Source organism: Trachemys scripta, chromosome 2 (genome assembly GCF_013100865.1).
Source record: "Trachemys scripta elegans isolate TJP31775 chromosome 2, CAS_Tse_1.0, whole genome shotgun sequence".
Taxonomy (NCBI): Eukaryota; Metazoa; Chordata; order Testudines; family Emydidae; genus Trachemys; species Trachemys scripta.
Genome location: NC_048299.1, coordinates 151834883 through 151856736, shown reverse-complemented (window position 1 = coordinate 151856736; position 21854 = coordinate 151834883). Strand labels below are relative to the sequence as shown.

Here is a 21854-nt window from a genome sequence, read left to right as displayed (position 1 = left end):
ATCACTTCAAAAGTTTTTTTCTCTTACTTAATTGGCCTCTCAGAGTTTGTAAGACAACTCCCACCTGTTCATGCTCTCTGTATGTGTGTATATATATCTCCTCAATATATGTTTCACTCTATATGCATCCGAAGAAGTGGGCTGTAGTCCACGAAAGCTTATGCTCTAATAAATTTGTTAGTCTCTAAGGTGCCACAAGTACTCCTGTTCTTTTCCCCTACTGTTACTCACACCTTCTTGTCAACTGTTTGAAATGGGCCATCCTGATTATCACTACAAAAGTTTTTTTTCTCCTGCTGATAATAGCCCACCTTAATTGATTAGTCTCGTTAGAGTTGGTATGGCAACCCCCATTTTTTCATGTTCTCTGTATATGTATATATAGATAGATATATCTTCCTACTGTATTTTCCACTGCATGCAGCTGATGAAGTGGGTTTTAGCCCACTGAAGCTTATGCCCAGGTAAATTTGTTAGGGCAGGTCTACACTAACCCCCCAATTCGAACTAAGGTACGCAACTTCAGCTACGTGAATAACGTAGCTGAAGTTCGAAGTACCTTAGTTCGAACCTACCTCGGTCCAGACGCGGCAGGCAGGCTCCCCCATCGACTTCGCGGTACTCCTCTCGCCGAGCTGGAGTACTGCAGTCGATGGCGAGCACTTCCGGGTTCGACTTATCTCGTCCAGACAAGACGCGATAAGTCGAACCCAGAAGTTCGATTTGCTTACCTACCCTTAGTCTCTAAGGTGCCCCAAGTACCCCTCGTTCTTTTTCCAAAGACCTGAGAATCCATTAGAAGGCAATAAGTGTAATGAGCAATGCAGGCTTGTCTACACACAAAATGTCCTGGTGCTTGGGAAGAATGGAGTTAGGTGACGTGAGACTGAATGTGATTTGTCCTGGGCTGCGCACTGCACTGTCAGCTCTTCACAGTCCTGTTCAGCCGTGATCTGATCAGCAGAACGGGCAAGCTGTAGGAGGCCAGAAGGGGAGCATGGGGAATAGTGAGAGTCACCCAAGTCGCACAGAACCCAATCTCCTTCTTTGGCCACCAGGTCCCCACTTCAGCAGTTGACTGCTTTGCATTAGCACCTATTTCTGGGATATGGTAGATCACCTTTGAAGTATACAGTAATGCATTTGTTTCTGTAGCACCTTTCATGCCAAAGTGCTTAGTAAACCGAGGGCAGGTCCACCAGTGACATGAAGCCACCTCTGGGGCAAAAGGCAGCAGTAGTTTAATAGTGCACAGCAACACTAGGCAGCACTTTGGGACGTAATAAGGGGCATTATCTAGATAACCGTCAAAGGTATTTATAAGGCACTTATCACCTTAGTATCCAAGCGCTGAAGCAAATGGACCATGAAGAGATGCAAGCCCTTAGTCTTCTGATGTGAAGTCAGATACCCGATCCATTAGGCCACATGGTCACACAGCATGCTGGGGGGTATTTTATGCCTTCCTCTGAAGTATCTGTTGTTGGTCACTGCAGGAAACTGAAAGGGAAGGTGTGGAGCTGTTAGTACAGGACTGACTGTGCCCATGAGTGGGTGTCATGCCAGCATGGAAGTGACTATGCTAATGCATTGTGTTAAGCATCTGATGTTTCCAGAGACCCAAGCAGACTCCAAATGAGCTGAGCGCTCATGCAATTGATTAAAAAGTGTTAGTTTCTTTCCTGACAAGGCTGACTCTGTGTGGAGCGCTTACCAAACCTAGAAGGACCATTGCTCCGGTCAGGGGTGGTGGGTCATTACCGGTGCTCCAGAAGGGGCATATTTGATCATAAAGGACAAAGGTGACGGTGCTAGGGGAGCCAATCACACTTTATAATCAGGACACTCCAATGGCAATATAATTATAGTGCAGTCACAGGGTGATTATGCTTTTTGATATGTAATTCATATAGCTAGAAAGTTCATTACATGACTGGGAATGACTACAGTGCATAATTAATATACATGGATTCTACTAGTATATATGAATTAGAGGGGTAATAATAAGTAACCCAGCCATGAAGATAACCTTCCAGTTATGTGACTTCATGATAATTGCACACGGAGAGGCAAAGCTGCCATGTAACTCTCCTGTAATTGTAATAACCTTATTAGAAAGGGTGACTGAAATATCTAGCTTTAAAGCAACCCTTGGTTAGAAAGGCCCAGGTTTCCTTTAGACTTAGAGATACATTTCTCATGCAGTGGCTACAATGAATACAGTGGCCTCTGACCAAGGATACAAAAGCAGTCACCACATATTGCCCAATGAAATCTCATAATCCTCCTGTGTGGTAGGTCTGTATCGTATCCCCATTTAAGAGTACCAAAGCACAGGGAGATGAAGGAACTTGCCTGAGGTCTCACAGTGAGTCAGTTGCAGAGCAGCTAGGCATGGCACTTAGAAGAGTTCTGACTTGCAGCCCCCTGCTCTTACCACTATACACACTCCCTCCTGGAGCTAGGTATGAACCCTGGGTCCCAGTCTCGCAATCTGCTGTCTGAGACACTCCCTTCCGGAGATGGCCATAGAAACAAGGAGCCATGACTCCCAGAAATGAGTGCCAACCACTGGAAATAACCCTGCAGGCCGGTGCATGTGGTTGATGTGTAGCTGAACTGGGGGGCACTGTGTGATTGAGGGTATGCTGTAGAGTTTCTGAGTTGAATGGGGGTGCAGCTACTCCTCCTGAGACTTTCAGAGCAGGAGATGGCCTGGTCTAAAGGGGTGTTTTAGTTCCAGTCTCAGTCCTGGATTTGAGCTCCTTTTATGGGAGCTTTTGTAGCGCTGCGCTCCTTCCTAGGTCCCTCTCAGCACTGCCTGAGTGTGGCAAAACCCCAGGCCAGCACCTGGGCTCAGTAGCGTGGGCAGAGAGCATTCAGAGGGAGACAACCGAATTCCAATGGCAGAGGGCCTGGGCAGGCGCTGGCTTGGTTTCCTAGATTGTCCCCCCTTCTGCTATGATCTCTGCTTCCAGAACACGCCACTTACGCCAGCCACACATTGGCAGCTCAGTGCCTCCATCCCCCGCCTCCACATTCCAGGGGAGCGGAAAGTGTCCGTGGCCGGGGGTTGAGTGGGGGCAGCAAGGGCTCCCAGGGAGGGAGTGTGGAGAGAAGGGAGTTCACCTTTCCCTTGCCAGGCGTACACAGTGGCTTGATTCTCACAATAAATGGCAGGCGGCCACTGACTTGGCCTGATGCAGTGATACCAAATGGACACACTGTATCAAACCCCATCGCCTCTGGAGAACGCTGCTCTGGACACAGATAAACAAAGTATTGGCTATTGGCCCACATCCGTCTGCTGTCAGCCTCCTCCCCATGTAGGTTTTAGCCTGACTTCTACTGAGAGGTGCCAGGGTTCTTCTTTGGCACAACCCCAGGGCCAGGGTGGGAGAGTGCCCAAGGTCACCTGTGGTTGGGAGCATGTTGGGCCACTAGCTAGAGCTGCAAGCTAGCCCATCACCTCCCACTGCAAGGAATCAGGGAACCTGAGACCCCCTCTGCAGTGGGTTGCTAGCCATTCATCTGAGCAAGGGGAGGCACAAACCTCCTGGGGCATCACTGCATGCGGGCTGGGAGGGGAGTAACTGTGTTCTTTCCCCCGCAAGACATAAGTCACCAGCCACCTGATGCTATTGTATGATTCTGGCCAAAAAGCCCCCCTTGTCCCCAGCTCTCACGCTCTGCGCCCCGGCTGAGCTGCTGAACTCCAGTGCTTGTGGCTTTCCCGCACAGATGCCCCAATGCTGTAAGTTAAAAGAAGCAGGTAGCCACTACCACAGGCGCATACCCCTCCTATGCCAGGTGTGTGCTGCTGGGAGTGGGGGATCAGATGAGTCAGTCACCCTCTCCCCACTTCTGTTAACTGAGGTTGGTTTCTCCAACTTGGGGACACAACAAGCTGCTCTGCCAAGCTGCCTCCCCCACCCCCTTTCTCCTCCCTCACAGGCTCCTGCTAGGTAAGGTTCCTCCTTCCTTCTCCAGCTGCTGAATGACTTGCAGGGAAGCCAGAAGGGAAGGTTCTGCCCCTGTCTGCAGAGACTCTTCCAAGCTTTCAGGGCTGACACATGGGAAGTGCTAGCAATAGCCTGCAAGCAAGCCCCTGCTCCCTCGCGTAATCTCTCTGTTGGATCCAAGCTTGGAACTTACTGGAGCCTGAGCCTCTGAAGTGTCTTCTCCTCCCCAGATGGGAGCACCTTGCCTTGAGCCACCTTCCCATGTAGGAGGACGCAGCTACCAGGCTGCAGGAGGGATGCAACCCAGTGAATAAACTGAGGAAAGCAGCAAGTTTCTATTTTGGGGAAGGGTGGGGTGGGGAGGAAAGGGGAAATGGATGAAACAAACTTGGATGCTATGAAGGTTCTTGAAGCACGGCAAGGACCCTGGTAAAGATTAAAAAAGAAAGGAAGGAAGAAGACGGATGCGCTGCTCCAGCCATCTCCATGCACTCTATCAATTTTTGTTCCAGGCACTTTATGATCACATGTGGTCTTAAAGGTGCAAGAAGTGGGGTTGTTTTTTTCTGACATCTCCTTTCCTGCTGTTACTGGGGGTTTCAGACTAAAAAGGAGGGGACACCGCTCCTTAGCTTCACCCCCAGGAATGTGCCAGCTTTAAGAGATCTTTGCAGCTTTGGGAGAGTTTGAGAGCACTCAGCTGATTTAGTTCATTTTATGTATTTATCTCTTTTTTTTTCCTTTTGGCAAGCGACATGCAGCAGTACGTCAGCCTCCAAAACCTTTCCATGTAAGCGCTTTCTTCTTTCCTCACAGCTAGCTTTGTTCCAATTATTTGCAACAAGGTTTAATCAATAGTGTATTAGTAGTAGACAGAATAACCCCCAAACAAAACCCTGTGTATTTTTTTCTCTCTCTCTTTTGTTTCCAAATACAGATGTTTCCAGCTCTTAATGCTCTCCTGTCAAACCCAGGTACGTTTGCAACAGACTGTCTGTTTTACTAACCAACCCCCCCCTTCCAAATGCAAAAAGTCAGGTTACGTTTTTTTCGATTTACTTGTGGAGTTCTTTCTTTGCAACAAAACCAAATTGTTTAAAGACACCGGGCTGCAATAGCATTCAAACCCAAAGTGCCCAAAGCTCTTTTGGAAACCAGAGTAATTGCTTTTTTTTCCCTGTGGTGCACTGCTTTAATCCTAAAGGTGGCATGTATCAGTTTGTGTGGTGCTTGAAAATAAATTGGCTAATGTTGTACTCTCAACCAAAATCAAAATGTTACCTGTGCATTCTGTTTTGCTAATGCTGACAATACGGATTTATTTTTATTAAAGTTATTAAACATAGAACAGTTTTAAAAGTTAAGGAGCTCTCTCTCTTGCAAATACCTATGCACATGGGTAACTTTACTCACATGAGTAAACCTAAGGGATAGATTCTAATCACAGACCAGCATCGCTCAGGAGTAACTGTACTGACAGTGCAGTTGCACTGGCCTGAGAGCAGAATCTTGCCCAAGGAACTCAAATGGCACTACTCAGGTGAGTAAAATTACTTATGTGCATGTTTGAAGGTTCAGGACCAATTGTAGGACTGGATAATCATGAAGGTAAGACTAATTATTTTAACTGTTTCAGAAATGAAATTGTGTCTATCTAGAAGTAGATGTAATAGACAATTACGGTCAATGGGATTGCTCCTGTGTGTAACTGCTCACGGGATTGGGCCTTACCCCTAGATAACGGGTACATTGTGCTGTATAGGAACCCGGTATATTTCGTTAGAATACTGCTCATTGAGGGGAAATGCTCCAGTCCAGAAATATACAAAGTTGAGATTTTTGGGACCTGAGTCTCCTCTCACACCAGTTTCATACCAGTGTGACTCCATCAGGCCAGATCTGCAGCTGGTGTAAATCAGCATTGATTTCAGTGGCGCTATTCCAGTTTACACCAGCTGGGGATCTGTCCCAATCACTTCAGTGGAGTTTCTTCTGATTTACACCAGCATGATATGTGAGAGCAGAATCAGGCCCGTTGGTTTTAAATCCAAAGTCAGAGCAGCTTGCCATGGCTTGGGGTTTAACCCCCCCACCCCCCATTCCTTTTAAAGATGCAGTGTCCCTTTTTGTGATCTCAATAAAAGCCAGGGCTATTAAAAGGCACTGTTCCATACCAGCACCCTCTCAGCTAGGCTCCAAACCGTTTTAACAGGCCAGCCTTGGATTCCTTAACATGCACTCCGGACCTTTTTAAGGTAAATGCCTTTGAAAACAAGAGGGGAATGGAGGTGCCTTTGATGGGGACAGAAACACCCCCAAAGCCTCTAAAGCGAATCCTTGCTGGAAGTGAGACCCTAGACCCTTCCCCACCCCACCCCACCCCCCAACACACACACACACACACACACAAAAAGGCTCAGGGATGCAGCGTGTTGTGGAGCAGAAATTAGCACAATGGTGTTGGGCCTGGTTTTATTGCCCCCTTGGGGGCGGGGGGCTCATTTGATGGCGCTGTGAAAGGTGGTGTGGGGCTTTCCCTTGAACTGCTTGCCTTTCCCCCACTGAGGGTGTATGGCAGGCGGGGCGAGAGGGGGGGCAAGCTGGCAAAGGCCAGAGCCATGCTTGAGCTCCTGTGTGATGAGCAGCTGTCTCTGGGACCGCTGATCACCAGTTCCTTTGGCAGCAGCAAGGGGTCGATCCCCCCCAGCGGCCACACTAAAGACCTGTGAAGATTCCACATAGATAATGTTTGCTGTGATCTTTGCTAGACCCTCTCTGTCCTCCTTTGTGAGGGAGGTGGGGAAGAGGTGGGGGGGGAAGAGAGAGAGAGAGAGAGGGGTTTTGCTCTGTGATCTGAAATGAGCGGAGGCTGCTGAATGCTGAAGGAAAAGGTGGGAAAGATCACTCAAGGGGAGAATGAAGCAGAGCCAAAATAAATAAATAAATAAATGCAAGAGGATTTTGGATGAATTAAAAGGAAGCAGCTCCAGGAACTCACGGAGAGGGGATTTCTACCTGGCTTCATCCCTGCATTCATTCCTCCCCCAGAGGAACGCACAAGTCCCCCGTTGTCAGGGTTCACAGGTCCAACATGATGCTATGAGTCCTGATGGATGGGGACAGACAGCGGCCAGTCTAGAAAGAGCCCCTATGGAGCTCAGTTGAGTTGAGACCCAGCTGAATTGAGGCTGGGAGGTGGGGGGGAGGGCGCAGGAGAGCCCTGCTCCAGAAGCCAACCTGAGTTAAAAGGAGACAATTGCCCTCTTTGCCAAAGGGTCTGGTCCTGGGAGGTGCTGAGTGCCTGAGACCCCCATAGAAGTTTACAGGATCTGTGAGTGCTCGGCCCCTGGGCAGGACTAAACCATTCACCTGATCACGGCCGTGCAACACAAAACTCTTCAGAAGTGACTCTGGGTGCCCTGCTTGGGAAACCTTAAAGGCTTCTGATTTCCAGACCGTGCTGAGCACCCATCATCTGAAAATCAAAGCCCTTTAAAGTGTCTCACGTTGCGCACTGAAAAATGGAGGCATCCAACATCACTAGTCTCTTCTTAGACTCTGTTGGTCTCATCCTACAGAGGGCTCGTTGGGCCACCCTCATTCACGCTGGTGAGCACTCACACAAGCACTCATGGACGTCAGTGAGGCTGCTCGTCTAAAGGTGCACAAGTATGAGTTAGTGTTGTACAATCGAGTCCATTGTGAAGGTCCTGCCTTTTGTGCCTCACCATAAATATAATAGTCACACTTTAAGGGTCCATTCAGAAATGGTTTATAAAGGATTAATACATAATTAACAGCTGTTACAATCATGTACAGAGCAGCCTACAGCATTGATGTTTATAAGCACATCAGTAGAAAGTGTTATAGACGGTTGTAAGCCATGGTTATAAGCAACCTGTCATCCTGTTGGACTCTGAAAAACCATTTATTAAAGCATCTATTAACCATCTATTAACTATTTATAACTAGAACCCTGATAGAAAGTGTGAGCATAATATAAAATAATAGAGGATAGCTCCCACTTATGGCCAGATTTGCAAAACTGCTCAGCACGTAATGGAATCTGAGCTTTTTGGAAAATCTGGGCCTGATGGTGCGTTCTGAGCCTGTCTGAAAAATCTGGTAATAATGTCACAAGTAGGTCTACGAAACATACCCTAGCATGCGGATTTACTGTAGAGAAGCTATTAATACAGGGAGAGCCAATCTGTGTTTAAGTTACCAGTTTTTATTTTATTTATTATGTGTAGTACTGTGGGAGACCTGGTCACAAACCAGAACCCCATTGCTGCCTTTCCTTTTACAGCAAGAAGTTCTGAGCCAGCCCAGTGGCACGTGTCACTGCTCTGTGAATGTGTCTGATGAGCTGAAGTTGGTGTTGTAGATAATCTCTGACCAGCACTCAGATTCCCAGAGAAATTTGGGGCAGATTAAAGTGGTCCATAGACAGGGCCTGATCCTGCTTCACCTGAAGTCAATGGCAAAATGCTCAGTGACCGGAATGGGAGCAGGGTTGCACTATTTAGCAATAGGTCTTTAAGATCTCAGTTCTGCCATGGTAATAGCTGGGTGAAATCCTGGCCCCACTGAAGTCAGCTGGGGTAAATCACTGGTGTTCCATTGAAGGCAATGGAGCAACATTACACAGCTGAGGATGGATTTACTTATGTGACATGCACAAGCTAAAGAGCTACATTCTAGCTGAGATTTTTAAAGATGGCTAAGCAATGTGGACTACAGCGGTTTCAAAAATCCAAGTATTTCAATATTTTTGTCCTAATTTTCCTCACAGAAATATTTTGGTTTTCAAGTAACAACAAAAAGATTTTGTCCAGCTTTCGATGACTAGTGTTGGTAATTTTTTCTGCTGTTGGTAAAAAGTTCAGGTTTTGAAAACTCTATTCTGAAAAATTTTGCTGCAATCAAAACAAAAAAAACCCCATTTTTTAAATAAAAAACTGAATATTTTTACAAAAAAGTATTTTTCAGTTTCTATGTTTTAAAATGAAAAATTCAGTAATTTTGACCAAACTAAAATGTTTCCACAAACATTTGTATTTTGGTCGAAAAGCTATTTCTTACTCCCCCCCCCCAAAAGTTTAAATTTAAAAAAATTCGACCACCCGAATGGCGTGGCCAAATCTCTTAAGGAGCTTTGAAAATCTCAGTCTTAGCTCTTAAAATCAGGGCTTCCTACTCCACTTGCATAGAGATTAAATGAAGCCTTCTCATACCAATAAAATGCATAGTTAAAGACATTGATTGAAGTTTAACTGCTCCGTGATAGCTCTGTATCGTCATAGGGATTGAGGATTATCAGCATTGTAGTCAACCAGCATGTCTGTAGTAATTAGCTGGTATTTACCATACAATAACTCTTCTGTTGGGGAGCATGTGTTTCTGCTAGGGCATTAGCATAAGTCACAAAGCCTGTTTGGGTACAATACACACTTTATTTAGTAGCCTTTCGGAGTGCGCTGAACCACTCCAGGCTGATTCTGCTGTCAGTTACGCTGGTGGAAATCAGGAGTAATGCCATTGAAGTTAATGGAGTTATGCCAGTGTAAATCTGAAAGGCTGAGCTCTAGATTCTGCTCTTACATCATCAGAATCTATAGTAGCCCCTGGCCAGTGGGGAGCAGAATTTGGCCCTTTTCTTTTAGTGTATCTTTGAGGAGGAGAGGGGGGAATTCGGTCAATATACTTTGACACACATGCATGTTGGGAGGGTTACAGCACATAATGGTTGCACATAGATCCACTAACACATCAGTCTTCTTTGGTTTCCTGCATTGGTAGAAAGATTTGGTTTGTTGTCATGTTTGTTAAAGTTTAGGAAACTTTCAAGGCATTTCAGGCCTGGTTTGGAGCAAACTCGGGCCGGTGTATGGCATTGAGTATCAGAGGGGTAGCCGTGTTAGTCTGAATCTGTAAAAAGCAAGAATTAGTACCCACTGTTGCTTTTGTATGGCATTGAGTTGATCCTGTTTGAAACACGCAGCAGCCTCCTGTTGTTTGAACAGGAGACCAATGGTTTCGACCCAAGTTTCATGTTGAGCTTTGTGGTCCTGATACTGAAAGTCAGGGCATCTGGTCACCCTACTAGTTGCTCCTCACACATACATGGAGCTTCCAGCTCTGAGCCCCCACTGTGGGTTCAACACTTGAGTTCATGTACATGTACCAGAGTGGGATTCTGTCCATCGTTAGCTGAGTCAAAGAGTAGAATGACTTTCCCAAGAGTAACCTACCATTTGCTACTGGTGAGTCACTGTGCATTAGGAACCATATTCAGTTCTCAGTTCCGCTCAGCCTGTCTCATGGCTGGCAGGGAAGGGCGGAAGCAGGGGTGTTTACTGTTTAGCTGTTTTACCATACTGTGATTTGTAGGGGCTGGCTAAGAAAAAGCCCCCTTCCCCTATATACGAGAGAGAGCCTGTCTCACTCAGGGTAGTGTAGGTTTTGTTTTTAGCCTGGGTTTTGAAGCCTTGATGTTCTTTAGCATTTCTGTCCCTCCCAGCCGGTGGTTCTTGTGAACAATTATATGACATGATTGCTTATGATAGGGGCAGGACTCAGGGACCTGGGGCTCACTTCCGGTTTATGTCTTATGTTCCTAAAAGTTCATGCTTCAGGGTTTCAGCCAGCTGCCTGCAGGGGTCAGGAAGGGATTTCCCCCTCCCAATTCTTTCTGTTTTTTTTTTTTTTTTTATTGTTAATCTCCTTCCTCTGTAGCATCAGGGATGGCCACAGCTGGAGATGGGACAGTAGACGGGAGGACCAGGGCTCTGAGATGGCACCGAGCATTCTCTCTCCCAGGTGCTTGGCTGGCTGGTTCTTACTCACATGCTCACTGATTGCCAGATGTGAGGTCCGGAAGGAAGATTGGCAGTGACCTCGGGCAGGGGCATTTGCCTTCCTCTTCAGCATGCGGGTGCAGGTCCCTTACCAGGGTTATCTGGGTCTCTCTCACTTAACCATTTCCCTCCATCAGACACTGGTGCACCTCGATCCCTCCTGTTCTCTGCCTGTGGCACATCACAGTCTAGTCTCCGGCGGGCTGTCATACTTTGGTCGAGTTTCAGTTGTTGGGTTTAGTGTGCTGGTGCTGGGTGGTGCTGGTGGCCTGCGATATACAGGATGTCAAACTAGATAGTCTTGTCGTCTCTTCTGGCCTTAAACTCTTTGACCCTAGGTCATCAGTGGCTCAAACAACAGGCAGTAATACTATTGGTCCTTCGCTCTCTGAGACTCTGCTATAACATCTGCTTTGGGATCCTGGAGGCACCTGGGAGGCTCTGGGTTGCACTGTGGTTCCGGGGACAGCTGGGAGGTTCTATGTTGCAGTAGGATCCAGGGAGCAGCTGGGAGGCTCTGGTTGCACTGGGGTTCTGGAACCTAGAGCCAGCAGTGGTTTGCCCTTCGCTTCTGGCATGAGCGTTGGCACCCCTCAGCAACAGTGGTGGTGCCAGCACATCAGCAGGCCCCTCTAATTCAGGTTTGGCTAACGTGGATCCGGAGTGTTGGCCATAGACTTTGAGTGCTACAGCTGACTTGCCATTCGCTGATTTCCAGCCCCTCTTTTCTAGTATTTGTCACTATTGAGGATGAGCCTGGCTCCCAGCAAGGGTCCTGAGGCACGTAGAGAAATGTGTGAGACATGCAGCAACAGGCTTTGTGTGCTGATGGCACAGTGAGGTTGTGGAAGTAGCGTTCTCTGTGACACATGCCTGCAGTTTGCATGGGCATGATCTTCCAGGAAGACCCTCGAATACGCATTACTCTCGGGTCTTTGCTGTCAGGGCCCCCGACAATACAGCAGGGACAGGACAACCCAATCCTTTATTCTATGATCACAGTCATGATAACTTCATAGGGCCGTGGAGGACTCATTCTTTGGGAAGATTTCAGCTTCTTTCCCACGGTCCGTATTTTGCTCTTGTTCTGTTGTTACTAACGACAATGAGAATTGGGGGAGGGGGGAGAGAGAAAGGGGGACACCTTTACTACTTCATCTGTTCTACTTTCTCCCCAGCTCCGCTAACAAGTCCTGGGTTTGAAGAATCACATTCACAAGGTGGCCAGATGCCAGGATGATGGAATAGATAGAGATTTAGATTGGAAGCTCTTTAGGGCAGGGATTGTCTTTTTGTTCAATGTTGGTACAGCACCTAGCACAATGGGGTCCTGCTCCAGGACTGGGGTTCCTATGTGCTACAATAATACAAGTAAATAAATAAATAAATAAATAATAGAGTTATAGTGGACATATGGATGATGGTTATATATGGAAGATAGAAGGTTATATTAGATAAGCAGATATTTATATCTGATAGAGAGTAATATTACATATAACATATGGAGAGACTGCCGAACCAGTAGAGAGAGGGTTATAGTGGATGGATGGATGGATATATTTCTAGAGAGAGAGAGAGAGAGAGAGAGAATCGTCTTCCCTTTAGCAATCAATTTTGCTGTCCCAGAGGACTAGGACTTTGTGGGTAATAGGAGCCTATGACTCGTAACAATCCCAAGTAACAAAGAAATAAGAGAAACAGGATGGGTCTCTGAGTTTCCAGGAGACGTGGGTGGGTCTTGGTTAGGTAGGTATGTTACTAGAGAAAGGCACCAGATTATCCCTTCTTAGAAGGTAGCCATCTGTGTATCCCCAGAAAAGGAGCAGGATGGGGAGCAGCAGTGCAAATTTTTACATACACACACAGCCTCTCATCCCTTGATCCACCCACCCACCCTCTCACCCCTTGATCCAGGACCTCTACTAGTCTGAGGGGAGCTGGTCTCCAAGCCCCATTCAGTCCTCTGTTGAGCCTGCCAGCTAGTTGCATCTGTGGTGGCAGGTGTTATGGGCACTGGACTGAGACTCATCTCACCTAGGCCAGCTAACGGCCATCAGGCAGCAATGGCTTTGGTCACTGTCTATTTGGAATGGAGATGAAAAGCTCCATATCCCATCTCTGCCCCCCAGGATGTCCTGGAATCTAAAATGTATACACAAGTTTGCATGAAATGCAATGAAACTGCATGAGGACTCCGGCCTGGGATGCCTCTAATTTCAAGCTAGGTTCCATCACGTATGTGACCTCCTCTCCAGAGTACCAAGCTCCATCCCCTGTCCTCTAGGTCTCCTGACCAGGACGTCCCTTTGTTGGTTCCTGACTATATCCCAGCCACCTCCTTGGCATGCTCCTCAGGGTCTCAGACCCCATCCCACCACCCTGCATGAGCTCTCCTGCCCAGGATGGCCCAGTGATGGCTCCCGACTCCATATCCTCGCCATGTCTGTGGGGCTGTCCCAAACAAATTGATTTTATTTTTCCCTTTGTAAACAAAGGGGGAGAATCAACCGTCTCCTAATTTTAACCAGTACGTGAGGGACCAGGGCGCCATGACAGACCAGCTGAGCCGAAGGCAGATCAGGGAGTACCAGCTCTACAGCCGGACCAGTGGCAAGCATGTCCAGGTGAACGGCAAAAGGATCACCGCCACGGCAGAGGATGGCAACAAATTCGGTAAGGAGCTAGAGATGCCCCCATCCCGCCAGATCATATGGCCAGATCTCAGCCATCTGTGATGGAAAGAGACCAGCTGGTGGGGAATGCACTTTAATTCTGAGCGATTACCATGTGGCTATATCAGCCACATCTGGAAATGGTTGTCGGCCCTGCAGAGATTTCACATCTGGAACCTGGTCAGAGAGGCCAGTGCCAACACAGGGATGAGTCACACTGCTTGGGTTAGATTGTGAACTCCTTGGGGCACGGACCGCCTCTTTGTTCTATGCCTGTGCGGCATGTAGGACACCGGGGCTTTGATCCATATCTGGGGCTCCTAGGTGCTATCACAATAGGGGACTATACACCTGCTGGGTTCTATTACCAGCTCAGGGAAGGGAATGGGATTTAGTGTTTAAGAGCAGGGTTGGGCTGGGCATTAGGACTGTTCCCAGTTCAGGAAGGGAATGAGACCTAGTGTCTAAAACAGGGATGCCCGGAGTCGTGACTCCCAGGTTTTAGTCCCACCATTGCCTGTGAATCACTGTGCCACATCCCTGCTCCATGCCTCAGTTTCTCTGTCTGTAAAGCAGGGATAATGGTACTGCCCCCATCCCTGGGAGCGCTTTGAGACACTTGACTGAGACAGATAACTAGCATCCCTGGTACGGGGTAAGAAGGGTCACAAGGGTTGCTTTCATATATATCCTCAAGGAAGAGACAGAGACCAGGAGACTTTCCAGTTTCATAGCCACAGCTTCACTGACAATGCAACCAGCTGAAGACTGGTATGTATTAGAAACCGAAAGACGACTTCCTGGCAATTGAGAATATCAAGGAACCTATGGCTAGCATTTTAAAAGGTATTCTGGTCTAATATACAAAACAGGCTTGCTAAAGCCACTCCAGTCCATCCCTAGCATGTTTGGGACTGAATTGCTGGGTGAAATCTTGACCCCATTGTAGTCAAGTGTCCCTTTGACTTGAGGATTTCATCTTTCATGTGAGAATCCAGCAAAATGTATGGATTGTTGTTTATATTTCCCTGTGTGGAAATCTCTCTCGTAAAGGCAAAGTCCTGACTATCATCAGAGACTATGATGCTTCAAACGTACAATGGCTTGTTATGGTAACAATCCAGCACTACTTTAGGGACAATAGTCCCAGATTCTCCTAGGGTGAAGTTACATGCAACTCTTGTTCAATTTATATTCTGATCAGTTTATTTGTGGGTTAAACCTAAATCTGATCTGAAAGTCATGGCTCTGAGATCTTGTTTGGACTTCAGTTATGCACATGCTGGCAACTGGAAGATTAATACATTGTCTTCAACTACCAGCTTAAATCAAAGAGAAAAGCTTTAACTGGATTTAAAAATACACCTAGGTCCTGCTCCCTTCCACTTCAGTGGGAGCAGGAATCAGACCATATTGATAGTCTGTTAGAATACAAAATAGGATGGTTACAGTTTGTTCTGAACATCAAATGAAGATTTAAAGATTCAGGGTTACAAAAAGTACCTAGCAGGTCCATTTGTTTTGGGGGGTTTTAAATTATTTTAAGGATTGACAGAGATATTAATGGTTTTCAAAGGATGTTTTTTCAAAAGCCAGCAGATAAAAAGAACACTCCAAAGCATAATGATTAAAACTTATTCCAGAAGGGGGGAATTCTTCTGTTTATTGAGGAATTGTTCAAGATCAGTTAAACATGACAATAAGGCTTGATCAAAAAGCTGGTGGCAGGACAGCTGTAGCCAAATCAAGGAGAGGTGCTAAAAACAATTGTTCCATTTGATTGAAACGGTCTCATTATAAACAAAAAGGTGAATGTTTTCCCCCTGGAGAGCAGCGGATAAGAGAATTTGCAATGAAACCTTGGTGTGAGCTTCCGATGGATCTTATGCACCATGTGCCAATTTCTGCACTTGCTTAGGAATCAGTCCAACTCCTGTTAAAGTCAGTGGCCCATTAGCTCCTCTAGGAGCTGGATTGTGGTCTTTATACCTGGAGCCAACACCACTTAAGTCAAGGGAGTTTCATCCATGTAACTGAGAGCAGGATTCGGTCCATACTCCCCATCATCCAAGCAAAACTATGGCTCCCCTAATTCGCTTGATTGAGCAGCTGTAACAGGCAGGCTAGCGCTAGGAGGCAGGCATAATGTTTTGCTGCATTAGAATTAGATTCTGTTACTCATCCAAGTGTGGATAGAGGCTTTTCCTTAGAGGTTGTAACCAGAGACGGGCTAACGGCGCAAAAATTTAGATTAGGATTTTGACCCCTCTTAAGGGCAGGGGCGTTCAGAGGGGGAGATTTTGGCTAGGGACCCCATCAGTAATTGGAACAAATAGAGAATTGGTCATAGGGACATAGGATGGGAAGGGACCTCATGGGTCATCCCATGCCATTCCATTGTATAATCCTATTCATAAATGTATCAAGCTCCAACCCAGTTAGGTTCCTGACCCTGACTACTCCTGTTGGGAGGCTGGTCCAGAACCTCACTCCTCTGATTAGAAACCTGCTAATTTCCAGCCTGAATTTATTCGTGGCCAGTTGATCCCCATGGTTGTTCTGCCCATGTGGATTTTACATGGGAAGGGGGATGAAAGCCAAGATCCCTGAATACAAAACTGGTGGGTCCCAGAACCTAAGAGATCTAGTTGTTTTATCACTTAACTGGGCCATGTTCACTGCCCTGCACATCTCTAACGGTACAGTTCCCATCACTGTAACCCATACCTGGAGGGAAAGGCACCTGCAAAGGCAAGCAGCACAACTGAGTTTTTATGGCTAGGGACAATAGTCTGGGGTTTTCTTAGGCTGAAATTCACCCCTCTGCAGAGGGCCTAACCCTGAAACTATGCACCGCTTGAGTCCCACTTAAGACCCTTTTTGAGGGTCTAAGTGCAGTGTGCCCACCCCTCAAGCATTTGTAAATAATTCCCACCCCCAAAGGGTTCAAAAATTAAAAAAGCATCCCAAATTTTGGAGGGTGGTGCTTCTCGGGCCCTCCAAAAATAATGAGATTGGCTTAAAAATCATGTTTGTTTGTTTGTTTTTTTAAATATTTCTGAGGCTTTAGGATGCACACAGGTCATGTTTTCAAGCTTTTCCCTATAGCCAGGAGGGCTAGAATTTTTTTTTTTTTTTAAATGAAAAGCTGAGAGTCTCATCTTGCGAGTTAATCCTTATACAGCACCTGGCACAAAGGGTTCCGCTCCATGACTGGAGCTCCTAAGCACTACAGTAATACTACTACTAAGTGGTACATAGGCTTATTCTGGCCCTCTGTACAGGGCTGAATTTCAACATTATGTTTTGCAGAAGCTGAAGCTCTCCTGCAGTAAATTATACTTGCTCACTGGCTATTTTGCTACTGAAATCTGCTATTCCCCATTGCTCTGGCATTAGGCTTTAGAAATTGTCATGTGTTAAAGAATCCCAAAGATGCCCCTGAATTTCCTTAATAAAAATACTTAATTTCTATTAAAAAAAGAAAGGCTGTTCTAAGCAGCCTGGAAGTGAAAATAGCTCAACTCACCAGCTCCAGGTACTACTGCCTTGCATATTCCAGATCTTTCTCCAGATTAATTAAACAAACACAGAGGCAGGCTATCGTTAATTAAACACAGGTGCAGGCTAGATCCTTGGTTGCAAGATATAGGTATTTTTGTCTGTTCACAGAGGGTTCTAGGCCATACGAACACATCAGACCCCAGGTGTTCTAATTAAAGAATGTGGAATGGACTCATAGACAATTAACCCTTGACTGACTGGTCAAGAGACTAACACAGCAAAACACATACAGTGTGCAATGGTACTGTGCACAGTCCCATGCTTTGTGCAACTTTAACCTTTTCTTTACTGTGTGTTTTGATGATATTGAATACTGGCAGTGGCCATTTTTCATCACATGCCCATGTGAAGGGTTTGTTCATTGTTACCTGGGACAAAAGCAGAATTGCTTAATTGTAATATTATAATTACTATTACTTCTGTCCTTGCCCCTAACAGCTTACACTATAGCACACAACGGGTGGGAAGGGAAATAGAGAAAGAAGTTACTTGCCCAAAGACATACACTTGGGCCAGGAGTTGACCCTGGATCCCCAACTCCTAAGCCAATACCTTAGCTGCTAGACTGTGCTGCTTCTTGTAAATAGGTATCTCCTTTATTTCCTGATTTGATCAAAGCAGCAGTCCTGGCTGCAGACTTGGCTTTCACCCTGTCCTCATAGATCAGTGATTCTCAAAATTTTGTACTGGGACCCCTTTCACACAGCAATCCTCTGTGTGCGAACCCCCCCTTATAAATTAAAACCACTTTTTTACATATTTAACCCCATTATAAGTGCTGGAGGCAAAGCAGGTTTGGGGATGGAGGTTGACAGCTCGCGACCCCCCCATAACCTTGTGACCCCCTGAGGGGTCCCGACCCCCAGTTTGAGAACCCCTGTCATAGATCCTTGAGGTAAGTGGGCAAGTTATCTGTGCTGGGTATGTGCTTCCATTTGCTTCTCAGATGAAAGGGGTGGTGGATTGCTGGAGACGTAAGGACAGAACTGCAAACCAAAGGCTTAGACACTCCAGCCATCCCCTCTGGCAGCTTTCCTGCTGGGTTACTCTCTAATTCCTATTTCTGTATCACAGCCCCATTAGCTGGGGAGTGGAAAGCACCATGTGCTGTGACCATTCAATGAGATTTGTCCCCACATCCCCCCTCTGAGGCTGGGCACTGCTGTTATACTCCTGGTACAATGGGGACCTGAGGCACACAGCAAGTGAGGGTGTGCCTACACTTTGACACTAATCTCCAGCTCAAGGAGACCTACGTGCCCTAGCTGCATGCCTGTTGTTTGAGAGGTGTGCAAACGCAGAGCTGTTAGCCCCTCCACTGCAGCAGCTAAACTTTATTGTTAGCATGCACCCTGAGGTCCATCTCCTTCAGCTGGGAATCCTACTGCAGCTCCAAGTGTAGATGTGCCCTGTGTATCTTGCCCAACGTCACCTGGGGAGTTTCTGGTAGGGCAAAGAAGTACTAGCCAGGTGCCCTAACCACTGGGTTATCTGTCCTCTAGAGCCGAGATCATATAACTGCTGGTAGCGCAGTCTGTATGTGCCGTTTGGTGGCATTTGTTTTTAACGCACTCCCTATGCTCCTCTGGATCTCTGCATGGGCCTGAGCGCACACACTGACCCCCGGCACACAGACTGGCCATCATTCACTCTAGCATTGGTGGAAGGAGCTTTGTTTTGTTTTGTTTTCTCCTTCTCTCTCTTTCTCTCATCCTTGCAGCAAAGCTGATCGTGGAGACAGACACCTTTGGGAGCCGTGTGCGCATCAAAGGAGCCGAGAGCGAGAAATACATCTGCATGAGCAAGAGGGGGAAGCTCATTGGAAAAGTGAGTCACAGCCAGGGGCACCCCCACGCCCCGCCCCACCCCCGGTCAAGGAACATGGCCTTCAAACTTTATAAAGTGTTGGGACGCTGCCAGGGGAAGTGGTTGTGTCTCCATTTCTTGATGTCTTCAGATCAAGATTGGATGCCTTTCTGGATGAGATGCTTTAGCCAAACACAAGTGACTGAGCCCAGTACCTGGGTAATGGGGTGAAATAAATGTGATCTACAAGGGGTCAGACTAGATAATCTAAGGGTCTCTTCTGGCCTCCAAAATGCCTGAATCTATAACATCTCTCTTCTTTATCGGGATCCATCTCCGAGAAGACAGAACCTGGCAAGCCCCCGCTGCTGTTTTGTAGGAGCTGTATAAAAACAATGGGCTGGAACTTCAGCAGGTGTCAGTCAGAATAGCTCCATTAAAGTCAATGCAGCTAAGCTGGCTCACTCCAGCTGTGGAGCCGGTTCACTCCAGCTGTGCTCTTGCAGTCGCCCTGCAGGCTGTGCCAAGGAAGTGCACTAACAGGCAAGTCATGCTTGGTCCTGCAGGTCTCATCAGTGCTGCAGGAAATCAGCCCTTCCCTGCACACACAGTAGCGCCTCTGCACTGATCCGTAGATGCACGCTGCTCCATTGCTGCCCCATCTGGATGCTTCCTCAGACACTTTTCTTTCCACTTTGGAACAGGTGATTGGAAACTTTAGGCATCAGAGGCCCAGGCACTACCAAGGGTCATTCTCATTCTGCTGGAGACCTGGCTGGCATGGACAGGGCCCTGCTGTGGGGAAGTTCATGCTGCTGGAGTCCTGGTTAGCTCAGATAAGCATTACAGTGAGATAGAAAGACCATAGGGTGCTCTCCCACTGCATCATATTGTCTCCTCGTTAATTGGAAGCTCCTTAAATGAAGGCCCTGGGATTCCATAGCGAGCTACAGGAGGGAGCTTTATTGATGTTCGTGCTATTTCCAGAGAGCCCTGAGTAAACTCTCAAAGCCCCACATCAGCAGGATGGATACTCTGGGTCTGGTTGTTCTTTGATTGTTCCATCATGCTGAGGAGAAAACAGAAGCTCTGCCCTGAGATGATATGTGGAGTGGGAGATCTACCTCAAGTAGCTGTCTGAGCAAAACTGCAAGTCAAAGGGGGACTGAATGACTGATGGGATTGAAAAGGGAGCAGAGGATTTGACACCTCAGAGACATCAGTTCCAGTCCAGCTCTGGCTGGCAGGGGTTATAAGCCATCCCTGGTTGGTGGCCTGGGTGCCCTGAATGAGTTGTTCTACATGTCTACTGAAGGTGGGACAAGAAGCAATGGGCTTAATCTGCAGCAGGGGAGATGTAGGTTAGATATTAGGAAAAACTTTCTAACGTAAGGGTAGTTAAGCTCTGGAACAGTTTACCAAGGGAGGTTGTGGAATCCCTGTCATTGGAGGCTTTTAACAGCAGGTCAGAGGAATGGTCTAGGTTTGCTTGGTCCTGCCTCAGATAGGGGGCTGGACTGGATGACCTCTCAAGTTCCTTCCAGCCCAATGATTCTATGAATCTGGTGAGTCTTGGTCCAGTTCCCACTGGATCCCAGAAAGCACCCCCCCCTCCCCGATTAGCATTATACAGCCCCCTTGTTGGGAGCCCCAGAACAGCAGCCAAGGACTGAATGGGACAGAGAGACTGGACTCCCCTCTTACCCCTGAGCAGTGGGGTTCCCTGCCTGGCAGGGGCCTGGGAAGCCTGCCCGGCTTCCATGAGGTCTGGCAACCCGGCACCTTCTATTGGCACTAGATCCTCCCAGGCCTTGATTCTGCTCCCACGAAGTCCAATGGCAAAACCAGTGGCCCAGGATCAGACCCAGCCTAACAACACTTAATCCTTTCCCTGCTGGATTAACCCACTCTCTCTCCCTTCCTTCCATCCAGCCCAATGGCAAGAGCAAAGACTGCATCTTCACTGAGATCGTTCTGGAGAACAACTACACAGCCTTCCAGAATGCCCGCCATGAGGGCTGGTACATGGCCTTCACGCGCAAGGGCCGCCCTCGGAAAGCCACCAAGAGCCGCCAGAACCAGCGGGAGGCACACTTCATCAAGCGCCTCTACCGCGGCCAGCTGCCCTTCCCCAACAACGCCGAGCGGCAGAAGCAGTTTGAGTTTGTGGGGTCCTCCTCCCCGACGCGCCGGACGAAGCGCACCCGTACCCCGCGGCCCCGCACGTAGGGCCCTGTGTTTTGGATAGTGCCACTCACCCCTGCTGTGTGGAGGGCCGGGCCGTCTGCCCGCCCCACACACAGACCCAGGCTGCTGCCCCATGCTGTATGTAGGGCCGGGCCATCTGCCTCCCGCACACAGATCCACTCTGCTCCCCCCATTCCATACCTAGGTCTGTGTGTCACTTGCACGCCCGGTGCCCACCACTACGCCATGCTGCACATTGCTGTGCGTCCTGCCCTCCAAACACACCCATACCCACGCACACCCATTGCCCCAGCTGTACATAGGACTGTGCCCCCCAGCACCCTGCCACTCCCCATATTTTTTTTTACAAAGATGCTCTATTTTTATACTTTGATTCTCTTAGGCACAAAGAAATATTGACTCAAGGAGCAAGGATCAGGTTTGGGGGGTTATTTTTTGTATATAGATGTAATCCCAGGCAGGATTTCCCTTTGTTCTAGAGCACCCCTGTAACGACCCCCAAGATTCAAACACCCATTGCTTTGCCTGCCCTTCGGTACAGCGACCCCTGCTGGGAGGGAAGCAGACAGCAACTGGTTTTGGTCTCCTTCTGACCCTGTTCTCAGCATCAAAGGTGCTCACTCCACCCTGACAGCCAAGTTCCTGTGGGACCAATCCTGGCAGCTGGTTGGGATTTTTTATTCCGCTACACGGGCTAAACTCAAAACTTCTGACTGGTGCGATCTTTTAGACTGTGGGACAGTCTCCCCATGTGGACGCAGTGGAACAAGACTGTCAACTGG

At 47.6% G+C, this 21854-nt stretch overlaps 1 protein-coding gene across 1 annotated transcript; it reads left to right on the top strand.

Moving 5' to 3' along the window:
* Positions 1 to 4717: 4717 nt before the first annotated feature.
* Positions 4718 to 21495, top strand: FGF17 (fibroblast growth factor 17). Its single transcript, XM_034759409.1, has 5 exons — positions 4718 to 4752; positions 4900 to 4936; positions 13318 to 13495; positions 18779 to 18885; positions 20797 to 21495. The coding sequence occupies exons 1-5, from the start codon at positions 4718 to 4720 to the stop codon at positions 21091 to 21093; spliced, it is 654 nt and encodes a 217-aa protein (XP_034615300.1). The 3' UTR covers positions 21094 to 21495.
* The last annotated feature ends 359 nt before the right edge of the window (positions 21496 to 21854 follow it).